This window comes from Spermophilus citellus, assembly GCF_964194105.1.
Source record: "Spermophilus citellus genome assembly, chromosome: 2".
Taxonomy (NCBI): Eukaryota; Metazoa; Chordata; class Mammalia; order Rodentia; family Sciuridae; genus Spermophilus; species Spermophilus citellus.
Window position 1 is genome coordinate 14,392,125 of NC_138183.1, and position 14,365 is coordinate 14,406,489.

The 14,365-nt window shown below is 39.3% G+C and overlaps 1 protein-coding gene across 1 annotated transcript in view; it reads left to right on the forward strand.

The window, feature by feature from the left end:
- Positions 1–689: 689 nt before the first annotated feature.
- MEGF9 (multiple EGF like domains 9) overlaps positions 690–14,365 on the forward strand; it is a 95,135-nt gene continuing 81,459 nt past the window's right edge. The window contains exon 1 of the mRNA XM_081266221.1: positions 690–1,478. Within this exon, the coding sequence (XP_081122347.1) occupies positions 842–1,478 (637 nt within the window). The 5' untranslated portion in view covers positions 690–841. The remainder of the gene's footprint in view (positions 1,479–14,365) is intronic.

Genomic DNA, 14,365 nt, shown 5'->3' on the forward strand with positions numbered 1-14,365 from the left:
ACGCAAGACGCTTGCACCTTCTGCTCCTGACCCGTTTCCAGACCTCCCAGAACTGCCCGGCCCAGCGCCTGGACCACAGCAGGTGCCTTGTCACAGCATGAAGCATGGGTTCAGTGAGGCGCTCAGCAAAGACCTCAGTTTCCCCATCTCTAAAATGGGAACGGCAGTGCAGACTTTGCAGGACTGATGCCAGACTCTCCCGGGTAGCAAAGGGAATTCTGAGGCTCTACATCCCCGCGGCTCTCGCGCCTATAACGGGGTTTCTGCCCACTCCCCGTCGGATCCCGGGTGCGGCGCCGGCGCCCCATTGTTAGGAGGGCGGGGACGCTCCCAAGAACGGCTTCCCCGCCCCGGGTCGCGCTCACAGCCCAGTGGAGCAGACGACTTGGCCTGGCGTCTGCCGCACGGGGCGCGTCCTTTGTCTACTCCGCGGCGCCGAGTGCCCGAGGCCCGCGCCCCGCTCTTCGGGCAGACAAAGCGGGGGCCGCAGCGAGCCCGGCAGGCTGGAGCGGGGCTCGCACCACCCTCCTCCCGCCTTACGTACCGCCCCCTCCCTTCGGCGTGCTCTGATTGGCCATCGAGGTTACAAAGAGGCCGGGAAGCGGGTGGGTCACGTGGGATGGCGTGACCTCCCATTGGTTGGGGACGGCTGCCAATCGAGGAGGGCGGGCTGTCCGCGCTCGGCCCGGTGGCTCTCTCCTCGCTGGGGCCCGCCCGCGGGGCCGGCCGCCTGTCAGAGGGAGGTGGCGATGGTGCGCCGGGTGGCGGTGGCGGCTGCGGCGGCTTCCTCGGTCGGAGTGCAGAGAGGAGAAGATGACTGACCAACCGACTGGCTGAATGAATGAATGGCGGAGCCGAGCACGCCATGAGGAGCCTGCCGAGTCTGGGCGGCCTCGCCCTGTTGTGCTGCGCCGCCGCCGCCGCCGCCGCTTCAGCAGCCTCGGCGGGGAATGTCACCGGTGGCGGCGGGGCCGAGGGGCAGGTGGACGCGTCGCTTGGCCCGGGGCAGCGGGACGAGCCCAGCCACCCTTTCCCTAAGGCGACGGCTCTCTGGACCCAGACCCCGAGGACCGGCCCCCCGCGGACTACGGCCAGCCGACCCTTGGCTGCGACCTCTTCAGCCCAGTCCCCGGAGACCACCCCTCTTCGGGCGACGGCCGGACCCGCTCCGACCACCTTTCAGGCGCCGCTCGGCCCCTCGCCGACCACCCCTCCGGAGGTGGAGCGCACTCCCACCACTCCTCGGGTGCCGAACAGACCCGCGCCCACCACCTTTTCGACGACCACTGTCCTGGCGCCGACCACCCCTGTAGCGACCACCGTTCTGGCACCGACCACTCCCGGGACCCCGACCCTCCTCTTTCCTACCAGTAGCAGCGGCAGCAGCAACAGCAGCGGAGGCGGTGGCGGCGGCAGCAGCAGCAGCAGCAGCGTCCCGCCCACCCCACCTGCCACCGAGGCCCCTTCTCCTCCCCCAGGTGAGTCCGGGCGCGGCCACTCGGGTAGGGTCCTCCCCAGTGCTGCCCATCCTCCCCAGCCCCCGGGCATCTAGGGTTGGCCGCTTCACTGGAATTGATCGTTTCTTGTCCTAAGGATCCCCAGATTTCGGCTTCCAAAGGGAGGGCCAAGCTCCACCTAGCCCCCCAACCCCCAAATCTGGAAAGTCTTTTGTCCCCCCTGAGCTGTGCTCTCTCGGGAGGGGCCGGCTGCTGTGTGGAAGGCATCGCATCTCTTTCCAAACAGGGTTTTGGATTTGGTTGGCTCAGCGGGTCACCCCGCCCGGGTTATTTGGGGAAGTTTGAACGGCAACACAGTACCTCCATCAACCCGTAGGCCAAAGCTGACTGTAAGGGGTTTCTCCCAAAGCCCCAGTTTCCTTATTCATATCTTTTTGTTTATGTAAATATCCGATCTATGTGTGACAGGTGGAAGAGATATTAAGAGGATTTTGTTTACAAAACAGTAGGACAGAGCACTTGAGGCCAAAAAATAAAAATAAAAAATATCCATGTTTTCTCCGCAAATAAGTAGATTCAGTAGGTCATCTGGGACAGGTGTATATCTAGGTTGAGCAGTTTATAAAATTAGGTTAAATCCCTTCCTTGCACTTTTTTTTCTTTCTCAATTATAAGGTCAATATGTTTGGAAAAATATAGTTTAAGGAGGGATACCCAGTTTTGTCCCTTAAACTAAGATGTTCAATTTTGCTGATGCTGACAAATACCAATTTTCATGTGAGTTCCCAGGGAAAATATGGCTCTTCTTCCTTCTGAATGAAGTCTTCAAGGAAAGTTAGAGATGGCTTCTGTTCTTTCCCCCTTCAATTGGGATGGGAATTAAACAAATAAAATCTACTTTGTCAAGGTGATGGACAAGATTTTCTGAGTTCTGTACTTTGAGTGGGGGTGGAGATTTGTCTAAAGCACTTGCCTAGCTTGACCACTGACCTAATTCTTAGGTTCAGTGGTTTACTGTGGTGTCAAGTATGAACCTTGGACTGTAAATTAATTTGTAGAGAATTTCCCCACATGGTTATGAACCTTAATATTATCTTGAATCTTGAGTTGGAACTTGGCAATGACAAAAGGAAGAACTCAGATTATTCACCCCCAAAACAATTTATATCTCTTTCAGTTTCAAGGACTATTTTAACTGAGTTTTTACCTGTGGTGCCTTTTGGCTTTTATACAGAGAGATTGGCATATTATTGAAAAACAGGAAGCATGATGGTTGAAAATATGGACTATCCATTATTAGGTTTGAATTCCAGCTCTGCCCCTTATTGGATATATAAACTTGGCTAGGTAACTTAATCTCTCTGGCCTCAGTTTCTTCAATTGTGAAATGAAGGTAATAATAGTACTTACCTTGTATGATTGCTGTGAAGATTAAATAAGTTAATACATTTATAGTGATTATAGTTCCTAATGCTGAATAAGCACCCCTTATATGTTGGCTATGCCTATAACCAGACTTCCTGCTCCCACCCTTCTCATGGGTAGAAAAGCATTTGAGAAAATTAGTAGGGAACTGTGATGATTTTTTATTTGTTTTAGTAAAACAGAAAAGAAGAAGAATGAATTAGATTTTATGGAATTTCAAGCAATCTCTCTGTATAAAAGCCATAGTTTAAGGAGAGATACCCATTTTTTGTCCCCTTAAAATAGGATGTTCAATTTTGCTGATGCTGACAAATACCAATTTTCATGTGAGTTCACAGGGAAAATAAGGCTCTTCTTCCTTCTGATTGAAGTCTTTCTTCAAGGAAAGTGGCATTTAGGTAGCAATTGCTTTGGTTAGTTTTGATAAATAAGTCTTTTTCCTTAATGTTATTTTACTTTGTTTTTAAAACATTAAAGTAACCCTTACAGTGAAAAAATATAAACAGCCAGAAGTCTACACAGCAAAAAGTGAAAATTACTCCTTCATTACCTTCTAGTTGGTCCCTAGAGGTTACTACTGCTAGCAGTTTGTTAGATCTTTTTTCAAACGATTTTCTGGGTATATATGAATGTACACACAGAATATTTTAAAATAGTTTTTAAAATGGAAAAATTCTCTATATATTGTTTAACAGTTGTATTTACTTAATTATGCATCATGGACTATTTTTTTTTTCATGCCAGTACCTAGGGTCTACATTATGATTATGGTGATTATTATTATCACTATTATTATTTTTTTTGTGCTGAGGAATGAACATTGACAATGCTTCATGCATAGGCAAGTGCTCTATTACTAAACTACACCACCAGCCCTACTTTATTCTTTTTAATAGTTGTGCTTTCCACTGTAAGAATGTATTATAATTTATTTAACCCATCTATAGACACTAAGAGTGCTTCTGGACTTTGCTTTAAAAAACATGGAGAAGCATGCTTCAAATAGTAAACATATCCCTTTAACAGAGAAAATTTGTATTTGAATTTGAGAGAGCTGGTTTGACTTGCAAAGTTAGATTCCCTGGCATTTGGGAAGATGATTGTACAGGTTTTTGTTTTAATTAATTAATTAATTTTACATTGGACTGCATTTTGACATGTAGTACGCAAATGGAGCAAAACTTCTCATCCTGTGGCTGTGTGTTGAGGGCCACAGCCTAGTCGGGATGACGCATGGCATGTTGCCAGAAGGGAGTGGTTGAGAGGTGAAGCCAGCGAGCCATTGAGATGATGATGGTTATGTTAAGCTGTGTATTCAATTATATAGAGACCTTTACTGTCCGGCAATAGGGTGGCTCTTGCTGCCTGGGGCGCCTGCTACTTTGGAGTTCCCGTGGAGTTCTCACAGGGTCCCAGAGAGTTGGGGCAGAGCCAGGTGGAGAGCTGAGAGAGTTTCTGGGAGTGTGCGTGGAGTGCTGGTGGAGTTCGGGCAATAAAGTTTCCTGTTTGAACATATAAGTGTTTTTGTGGCGGCTCGGTGATTTGTGCCCAGCCAGACTGCGGAAGCTGTACATGGTTGTATAGGGCTTTTTTTTTTTTTTTTTTTTTTTTAAATGTTCCTATAAGAACTGAGTGCCATTACTATTTGGTTGGCTTTAGTGCTTTTTGAATTAATAAAAATTTCCGTCATGGAGATTTTTCTGAGAGCTCTTGCCTACTCCTCACTTAGGGCCCTTTTTGTTTACAGGGACCCTTATCTACAAACTGAAACTACTTGCCCCACAAGTAGGAACTCTTCCCCCAGAAACCTGGCAGAACATAGGGCTGATGGGTTGGCTGGATAGGACATTTTAAGAGAGCGAAGGGAGATACCATGATACTGGAGAGTAATAATAACAGGAGTAATGAGATAATGGCAAATATTTGTTTTTTGAATTATGGATCTTTAGGGCTGGATAGAACCTTAGAAGCCATTATTTTCTAACACGGCCCTGGGTATTTTAAGAAATACTTAGGTAGATTTAGTTGAAATATTTCTCCCTGTCAGTCAACACTGACTGGTGGGAATCTGCCCTGTGGGGCCATGTAGAACAAGTGTATTCCTAATGTGCCATGCATGGCCCTTCTTCAAGGATTTGGGAATAGTGATTGTATTCCCTCTGAGTCTGGACTAAATAACTTCAACTCCTTCAACTGGTCTTTTTTTTTTTTTTTTTATTGGTTGTTCAAAACATTACAAAGCTCATGACATATCATCTTCCATACATTTGATTCAAGTGGGTTATGAACTCCCATTTTTTACCCCAAATACAAGTTGCAGACCGATGTGATTCCTTCAACTGGTCTTTATGTGAATGTTTTCACATTCTTTTACTGTTGCAGTCACCTGATTGTGATTTTTTTGTCTTTCTGTGACTCTTCCAAAATGTGGAACGGAGATTCATTTAATACTCCAGATGTGCTCCGGCCAGCTCATAGTAAAGAGGGCAGTTAGTTACTTTATTTTTCTGGATATGATACTGATGGTAATGTGGTTAGTTCCTAATCATAGTAGCTTTTTTGGCGCCACATTATGTTGTTTGCTCAGAGTCCATTGAGATAGCAAAAGCGTTTATTTAAAAAAAATGTGCTGGATGAGTCATGTCATTCCATAAACTATAACCTGAGACATTTGCCAAACTTATAAAGATTGATTGTGTTAGGTTCCAGTCATCCTTTTAGATCCTAAGTTTGCCAGTGTACTCCACCCAGTTTGTTCACATTACCTGCAGGGTGTTCCTATAGACAGACTCTAAGGACAAGTCAGGGCAGATTATTCTTACCTCACATGACAAAGTAAACTTATGGATGATAAAACAATTTGGAAGGAAAGAGATAACAGTTTAAATTAGTTTTCAAGGGTCTTTTTCAACTCTGAAATTCTGTGATAATTTGATACATATGATTCAAGGCAGGCACATTGATGCCCCTAAAGAACCTGAATTGTTTGTCAGCCAAGTTATGAGAGTAGACTTTGTTTAAGCAAGCCCTAGAATTTAGAGTTTGAAAACCCCTAACTATTATGCATGTAAATGAAATTTTACAAATGTATTCTATTTGAAAGGAACATTCTGGGAATCTAGGGCCCTCCTAACTATGCTGGGAAATGCTCTCTTTATCTTAACATTTTCTACTAATAGCTCAGGGTTTTATTACTTCAGCTATTTAAGAAGATACCATTTGTTTTAAGGAAATAGAAATTGTGTAGGTTCCCAAGATAATATAGGCTAACAATCCTCCTCCTCCTCCTCCTCCTCCTCCTCCTTCTCCTCCGGTACTGGGGAGTGGACTCAGGGCCACTCGACCACTGAGCCATATCCCCAGGTCTCTTTTGTATTTTTTTGAGAGACAGGGTCTCACTGAGTTGCTTAGCACCTTGCTTTTGCTGAGGCTGGCTTTGAACTCGAGATCCTCCTGCCTCAGCCTCCTGAGCCACTGGAATTGCAGGCGTGCACCACCATGCCCAGCTTAGGCTCACAATTCTTTCTCCAGAACCTTTGGAGCTGAATATATTTGAGAATTTTGAGATTTTAGGAAAAGTCTGAAAATACATACCAGTGAAGCTGGGATAGCCTCCAGTAATCAAACACATTAAGATATCTGCAGCAAAATGTACACTGAATTGGGTACATAAAGACTAAAAGTAGCCTCGCATCTGTTTAGGTGAGGTTTTGATGCCAAATTTTTGGTTTTGGAGCTTCTGATACTTAGCATCAGGTTTGAGGGATGAGGATCACTGTAGTAGTAATTGCAAACACACTTACTATGTTCCTGCATTGTTCTAAGTGTCTTAATGTATTAACTCACTTAATCCTCAGAGCAGTTAGGTACTGAATTAGGTGCTATCATCATACTAATTTTCATTGTTTATTTTTTGGTGCTGGGGATGGAATCCAGGGACTTTTACATGCTAAACACGTACCCTACCACTGAGCTATCTCCTCAACCCCATCCTTATTCTATAGTTTTAAGGGGAACTGAGGCCCAGAGAGACCAGTGTTCTTTGGCATTTACTCCTTTGTGCACTATTCATTAATCTACAATTTTCTGATTTATAATGTTTTATGACTTAGTATTAAATTTTTCTTATTCTGGTCTATGAAGGATAAATTTGTCTGAATTATTTTTTTAGGGGTAGGTCCAGGGACTTCTTAAATTTACTATGTCTTACTCCTGGCTCAAGTGCCTAATTTCTATAGAAATTCCTTAGTTTCATTAGTTTCTGGAACACCATACACTCTAGAATGTTAATTTCAAAGCTTTTGAATGATGTTTCTAGGAAGCCTCCTGGCTAGCTGAAAATGTACACATTGAAATAATCTGACTAGGTCTTTTTATCTTGATTTTACTAAAGACCCATAAAATTAAACTGTGCATTACTTTTCATCTCTGCATTTCTAAACATGTATACATTAACTTCCAGACGTCCTGGCACCCTTATAAAAAGAATGTAAGAAAAGTATCACAGTGCTATTTTACTGATGGATAAATTATGGGTAGAGAGAATTCTGCTTTAGGGCACTTAATAGATCAGAAGAGAATAGAAATGTAAGATCTCATTTAGCTGAAAGAAAACACTAGAGGAAACTTTTATTTATAAATAGCCTTAATCTATGCTTTTTGCCTTGATCTTGATTTTTGTTTGTTTTCTTTAGGTATAATATAAAAATCTTTGTTGCTAATTTTGACTTTGTATTACAGGCACTTCTTCTAAGATCATTTAGTCTTTTTTAAAAATATATATTTTGGTTTATTTCTTTTTCACTAGAAACAACTATACCTGTACTAACTTTAAAGGGAGATTTTTAAAAATCATGATGAAAAGGATAAAGATTATGTCTAGATCCATATGCATTTGAATCATTGTAAAGGCTCCCTCAAAATAATTATGCTTTTAGATGTATTTAAGTACATGTGATTAATTTGTGTCAAAAACAATCTCTAATAATGCCACTGGTCCACAGATTATTATTGTCAAATATTTTTCCATTTTTCTTCTTTAGGGAAAAAAAACCCCTTCCATTCTCTTTGCTTATTTTTTCAATGTAAACTCTTCTATATGTCTTCTTATTCTTTTTTTTTTTTTTTTTTTTTTTGTCTCAGTCTTAGCTTTACCAATTCTTTTCATGTTCTTTCAGGAGCCAAATTACCCTCTCCAACAATTTGCCACTTTGTCCTCCTTCAATGCCTCCTCAAAGCCTAATTCTTCCAAGAGGTCTTTCTAGATAAATGAAAAGTCCTTGAAGATGTCCTAGTGTCAGGGTGCACAGGGTGGAACACTTTGCACTCAGAATAAAACTTGTCTTTCTCTGTGACTTTGACTTTTTTCCTATTGACTTGTTTTTAGCTTACTTAATTTAGATTACCAAGCCCACCTGACAAGGAAATGTCATTGTTTATACAGTTTATACATATTTTTGTTTATACATATTCAGGATATAGTGTTGATTATCTTTTTGGAAAAAAAACAGAGAAAAGATTTTCTTTTTGCTTTGGGGTCTTCTTTATTGCTCAGCTTTCTTCCACCCTCAGGAGCAATGAAGAAAAGACTGTCATAACAAAAGTTATCTACCTTTAAATAAAATCAAGTATTTTGAGAAACTAGAGATTTTCTTTATGATTATGAATAATATAACTGTTTTTGTTTATAGGTATATTTGGGATGCATATCAATATAAAAGTTTAATTTGGTTGAGAAATAAATGTTTGATACTTTGAATGACAGAATTTTCCCTGTAGAAATGTAATTAAAGTTAATAGTGAACAGAGTGCTTCTAATAATTAACAAGTGTGCAGTGAAATGTGGTTTACAAAGTGCTCTTAAAATCCTCAATCTTTGCCATCCACATTTTATTGATTTCTGTGTATTATATGAATGAAAAAAAAAGGACTTGGTTTCTGTCTCCTGTTGATACTTTTAGTAGTCAACATTAACCAAACCTTTACAAATTTTTGGTGGGTTTCACACTTGATGTTTTCTATTCTGACTTCTATCCTCACAAATTTTATTTTGCTGAATGAAAATCTTTGGCTGGTTTAGTTGCCCATATTTAAATATGTAAAAATGATATTTGGAGGCGAGGCTTTCTTAGTGTAAGTTCTCTTTCCTAGGCATTTTATGGGGCTGAATGTTATAGAAATACCTCAGTAGTAATTGAAAATAAATGGTGAGAGAGATGACAAGGTGAACTAGAGAACTTGATTGGGAGGGCATCTAAATTTCATTTCTTCAGATTGAAATATTCCTTGCTTCTTTCAAGCGGATATTTAACACTTAGGCAGTCAACTGTGCATGTATTATTGTATACCTGACTGTTCCGCTGTTGACCTAATTTCTACTCTGACCGGTGTCGAGTCCTTGCTTCCCCAAAGTTGAAGAATAACACCAGAGAAGCACGCCGAGGCAAGGTCAGGGTAGAAATTAGAAGTTTATTAAAGGACAGCAGAAAAGACTTCTCCCGGAGGAAGAAGGGGACCCAAGAGGTGGGGAAGAAGGGGACCCAAGAGGTGGAATCCGTGGAAATGCGGTTGTCTCTCCATTTTATAGTTTTCAGTGATGGAATGTAGGTGGGAGGGCCCGAGGGGTGGGACACAGGTGGGCCAAAGAAGTAATCTGGGCACTTCCGAGTCAGCATCTTTAAGTTTGCTGTTCATTAACATTTCTTTGGGATGGGCTATCTTCAAATCTTTTGGGGGCTGTTTCCAGGACTTCATTAACATTCCGAGAGTTGCTCAACTTTTCCGGGAATTCATTCTCAACATGGCCTCCATTTTAGATTTCACTCGATATTAGACCCGGTTTACCTAACTATACTGATTTAAATCTGGCTTCATGACTACCTATCAGGATTTTTTTACATGCATCATATCATTTAGCTTTTAAATAGTAAAATATTATTGGCTTTATCTTATGGATGGCAGATTCTGAGATTTAGAAAGTTTAAGTAGTTTGCCCAAGCCTGTCAGGCGTACATTATCCATGAGGACAGGGACTTCTGTTTGTTTGTTCACATTTATATCTTCACAGTCTAGCCCAAGAAAATTCTCAATAAATATTTCATGATTGAATGAATGAAATTACATTAGACATACAGGAAAATAATGTAATTGGCCTTTTAATTTAGAAATGAACTTTTCTCCATTTTTTCCCCTTAGTTCATGGTAATATTATAAGAGCCTACTTAGGGCAAGTGGAGCGCTTTGAGATCTCAAATATTTCATTAATCATTCATTTTTCTGTTATATAACTCTGTGTCTTCTATTTTTCTTAAAGAAAGAGCAATAGACAAATGAATATCTGATGACTCATAGAAAGTATAGCTAAGTTAAAAAAGCTGAGCTTTTGTAAAATGTGGATCTCTAGGTTCTTACTAGTTCTTTTACTAGTCCTATGATCTTGGTCAGGTTATTTCATTTGTAAAATAAGAGACTAGATTGGTGGTTTTTAACCTGTTTCATTTTGTGACTTAGGGTTCTTCAGATGTGTGTGAGAGTCAGTAGGTACTAGAGGGGTCAAGTGGTTCTATTTTTGGACTATCTCACTTCCTACCCCTCACCTCTCACCCCCATATCCCCACCCATGCTTTGATTAGCTCTTTTCCCATTTTGTGTGTATATTGGATTTATTCTTCCTGTGAAGATTTTTTTAATCTTTTTTTTAAAGAGAGAGAGAGAGAGAGAGATAATTTTTTTAATATTTATTTTTTATTTTTAGTTTTCGGCGGACACAACATCTTTGTTTGTATGTGGTGCTGAGGATCGAACCTGGGCCACATGCATGCCAGGCAAGCGCGCTACCCCTTGAGCCACATCCCCAGCCATCCTGTGAAGATTTTTGAAATAGGAATTTTCTTAGTCTAAAATTTTATGATTAAAAAAATAGGACTGGGAGATGTAGCTCATTTAGTTGTAGTGCACTTGCATAAGGTGCTGGGTTCAATCTCAACACCACAAACCAACCAACCAACCAACCAACCAACCCAAAAAACCTCATATTATGTTAATGTTAAGGAGCAATATACACAGGAGGAGATAAATATATGGAAATAGTAACTTGTTAAGGCTGAGTATTGGAATTATGAGTAATTTTAATTCCCTTTTTTGTGTTTTTTGAAGTTTTTAAAGTTTTTTTTTCAATGAATATGTCTAATTTTAATTTCAAGTTCATAAATAAATAAAATGAAAAAAGAATAAAAAGTTGTGATAAGCTTGGCAAGGCCTTACTTATGTAAGATCAATCCAGATGATATTTCACAGATCCATTTAAATACAATTTCTGTCATTGACTCAACAAGTGTGATCTACATTAGAGATAACTGCTTGGTCTCACAGAGATTCTGATGAAAGGAGACTGCTGAAGACACTACCCAAGAAAGGAGACTGTTCCTGAGGTCTGAAAAATCTTAAACAGGGTAGGGATGATGTATCTAAGATTCTGTACTGTTAAAAAAGGTTAACTGAGATTTTCAGTAGAGGCTAAAAACAGGGAATTGGTTCTATCTCCATTTTATTCTGTATAGGGAATTTAAATCATGCTCTTAACTGGGGATGGTGGTGGCGCTTGCCTGTAATCCCAGTGGCTCCTGAGGCTGAGGCAGGAGTGTAATTTCAAGGCAAGCATTGGCAATTTAGTGAGGCCCTCAGCAACTTAGCGAGGCCCTGTCTCAAAATAAAAAGGGCTGGATATATGAGTTAATGGTTAAGTGCCCCAGTTACTAAACAATAACAACAACAATAAAAAAACTTTAAAAAATTGATTTAAGTACCTATTGATATAGATCTTATTTAAATTGTGCAAAATTTGAATTCGTTGCGTTTTAAGATGTTTGATTGTTTCTTTCCTTAGAGACAGAGACCCCCAAAATTTGGTTTTGGTCTATCCATATGTTTTGCAATTAGATCAGATGGGATTGCTTTTATACTAGTAATATAACAGCTGTTCTATATGGTGCCTTGCCAGGGAGAGAGTTAAGCTCCCAGGGAAGGGGAAATTTATTCATTTGCAAAAAGGAATGTATTCTGCTTAGTCATAGAAAAAATGATAAAGAGTAGGAATGTTTTCAATGCATGGGGAATGTTAAATAATTTGTATTTAGTAAATGTTAGATAAATTGATTTTGGAAACTCAATTCAGTCTTGCATGCTTCCTAGAAATTAGCATATTTTCATGGATCTTCTTATATTTTTATTATTTATTTATTTATTTTTTATTATTTATTTTTTTAAAAATCTAGTGATTTTACTTGATGTATGTGAGCTAAAAAGAGAGATTAGAAGTAGCACTGTTACTTCTAAGGAGAATATGATATTCCCTAGTTCCCTTAATTTTGGAAATGGTCTTTAAAGGTGAAGTTTCTTTAAAAATATCCTAGGAAATGTTAGATGTTGTTCAGTGTGAAGGTATTGGATGAATAGCTTTTTAGGTTCTCTTCATTCTCTTATCAGTCATTTATAGGAACGTAATTGTAGTATGGGAAGGGTTACTGGAAATAATGGAGGAAAAGAAGGCATGTTTAGCATTTCAACGTACTTATTCTGTTTTATTTGTATGTGAAGGCTTGGTTAGAGGAAAGCATTGGGCTTTTTCTCCTGGAGATGTCTTATTTGACATTATGCTAGTTATAATCCTACAATTCTATATATACAGCATTAACAGTATAACCTCACCATCCATTGATGTTGTGTGGGTTAATGAATAGTTATACAGTGTTCCAAACATACAAAGCAATTTAGCTCTTGAGTATTATTATATTGAATTGTTGGTGTATTGCCTGCAAACCTATCCTGTTCAACTGGTTTTAATTTTTAAGTTAGTTTGTTGCTTCAACTTGTCTACAAAGCAGGACTGAATGGTCCAGCTGTGGAATAGCAATCAGAATAACTAAATTCCAGTCTTTCTTTTCATTCATTTTGTGAATTACTGAGCACATTATTTTAATGGTCCTGTGACTTAGTTTCCCTAACTATAAAATGAAACATTATATCCAGTCTTCCAAGGTTTTTTTGAGAAGTAACATATAAATTACTTTTTCTTCAACATAAAGGCTTTATAGAATTCAAGCTGTTTTCTGGTATTCTTTCCAGATTACATGGTTTATATTAGTTTATAATGTAATGTGAACAAAACAGTTTTGATTAAAGGCAACAAAGAAATGCACACATGCTTTTTTTTTCTAAAGAGAGAGTGAGAGAGAGAGAGAGAGAGAATTTTTTTTAATATTTATTTTTTAGTTTTCAGCAGACACAACATCTTTGTTTGTATGTGGTGCTGAGGATCGAACCCGGGCCGCACGCATGCCAGGCGAGTGCACTACAGCTTGAGCCACATCCCCAGCCCCTGCACACATGCATTTACATGTGGCTTTTTTTCTATATATTTTTATACTGTTTTGTACTTAACATATTTTTATAACCTATTATACACTGGTATTTTCCAAAGATTTAGGATTTTTAAAAATATTTATTTAGTTGTAGATGAAGTATCTTTATTTTTATGTGGTGCTGAGGATAGAACCCAGTGCCTCACACATGTGAGGCAAGCACTTTATTATTGAGCTACAGCTTCAGCCCCAGACTTGGGATTCTTTAATGTTATTTTTCTTCCCATACTACCTTGAGAAATTAATGTAATCTTTATCTCATATTAAATCACAACAGAAATAAATTGTGCTTTGTAAATCTTTAATATTGTTGGTTGATCTTTTTAGAATGGATTCTACGTAATAGTTTTTGTGATTGAAAAAAAGTGTTCATTTTACAAAATACAAAGAATAAAAATATAAAAAATGAACCCAGAAGTAATGAAAGGAAACATTTTAGTGTTAACTACAGAATACTTTTTAAATCAGTATTTTATCCTCCTTTCTGCCACTGAGATATTCTGTATGACTGTATTGCTTTGAAATTGATTTAGCACATTTTAATGTTTTGAAATGGGATATCTTTTGAATAAAGTTGAAAATAATGCTGTTGGGGCTATTATTATAATTTGAATTAGAAAATTTTGAGTGTTTACTATATTCAGATTACCATGATATAGGTACCTCCTGATACTAATAGAAAAAAACTACACCATAAAGTTTTATCTGAGTTTAATTTTTTGGTTTTAGTAGTGGGTATTGAATTCAGGGGCCTTTAACCACTGAATCATATCCCCATCCCTTTATTATATTTATTTAGAGATAGGGTCTCCTTAAGCTGTTTAGAGCCTCACTAAGTTGCTGATGCTGGTTTTGAATATACGATCCTCCTGCCTCAGCCTCCTGAGCCACTGGGATTATAGGTGTGTGCCATCACGCCCAGCAATATTTTTTTAATTGCATATATTGCTCCATTTTTCACAGCAATAAATGAGATGACTTATTTGTTACAAAACAAAGGTATGAGTTGGATTTAGCTCTCTTCTGAAGTCAAATACATGACAGATCAACATAGGAAAAAAGGGC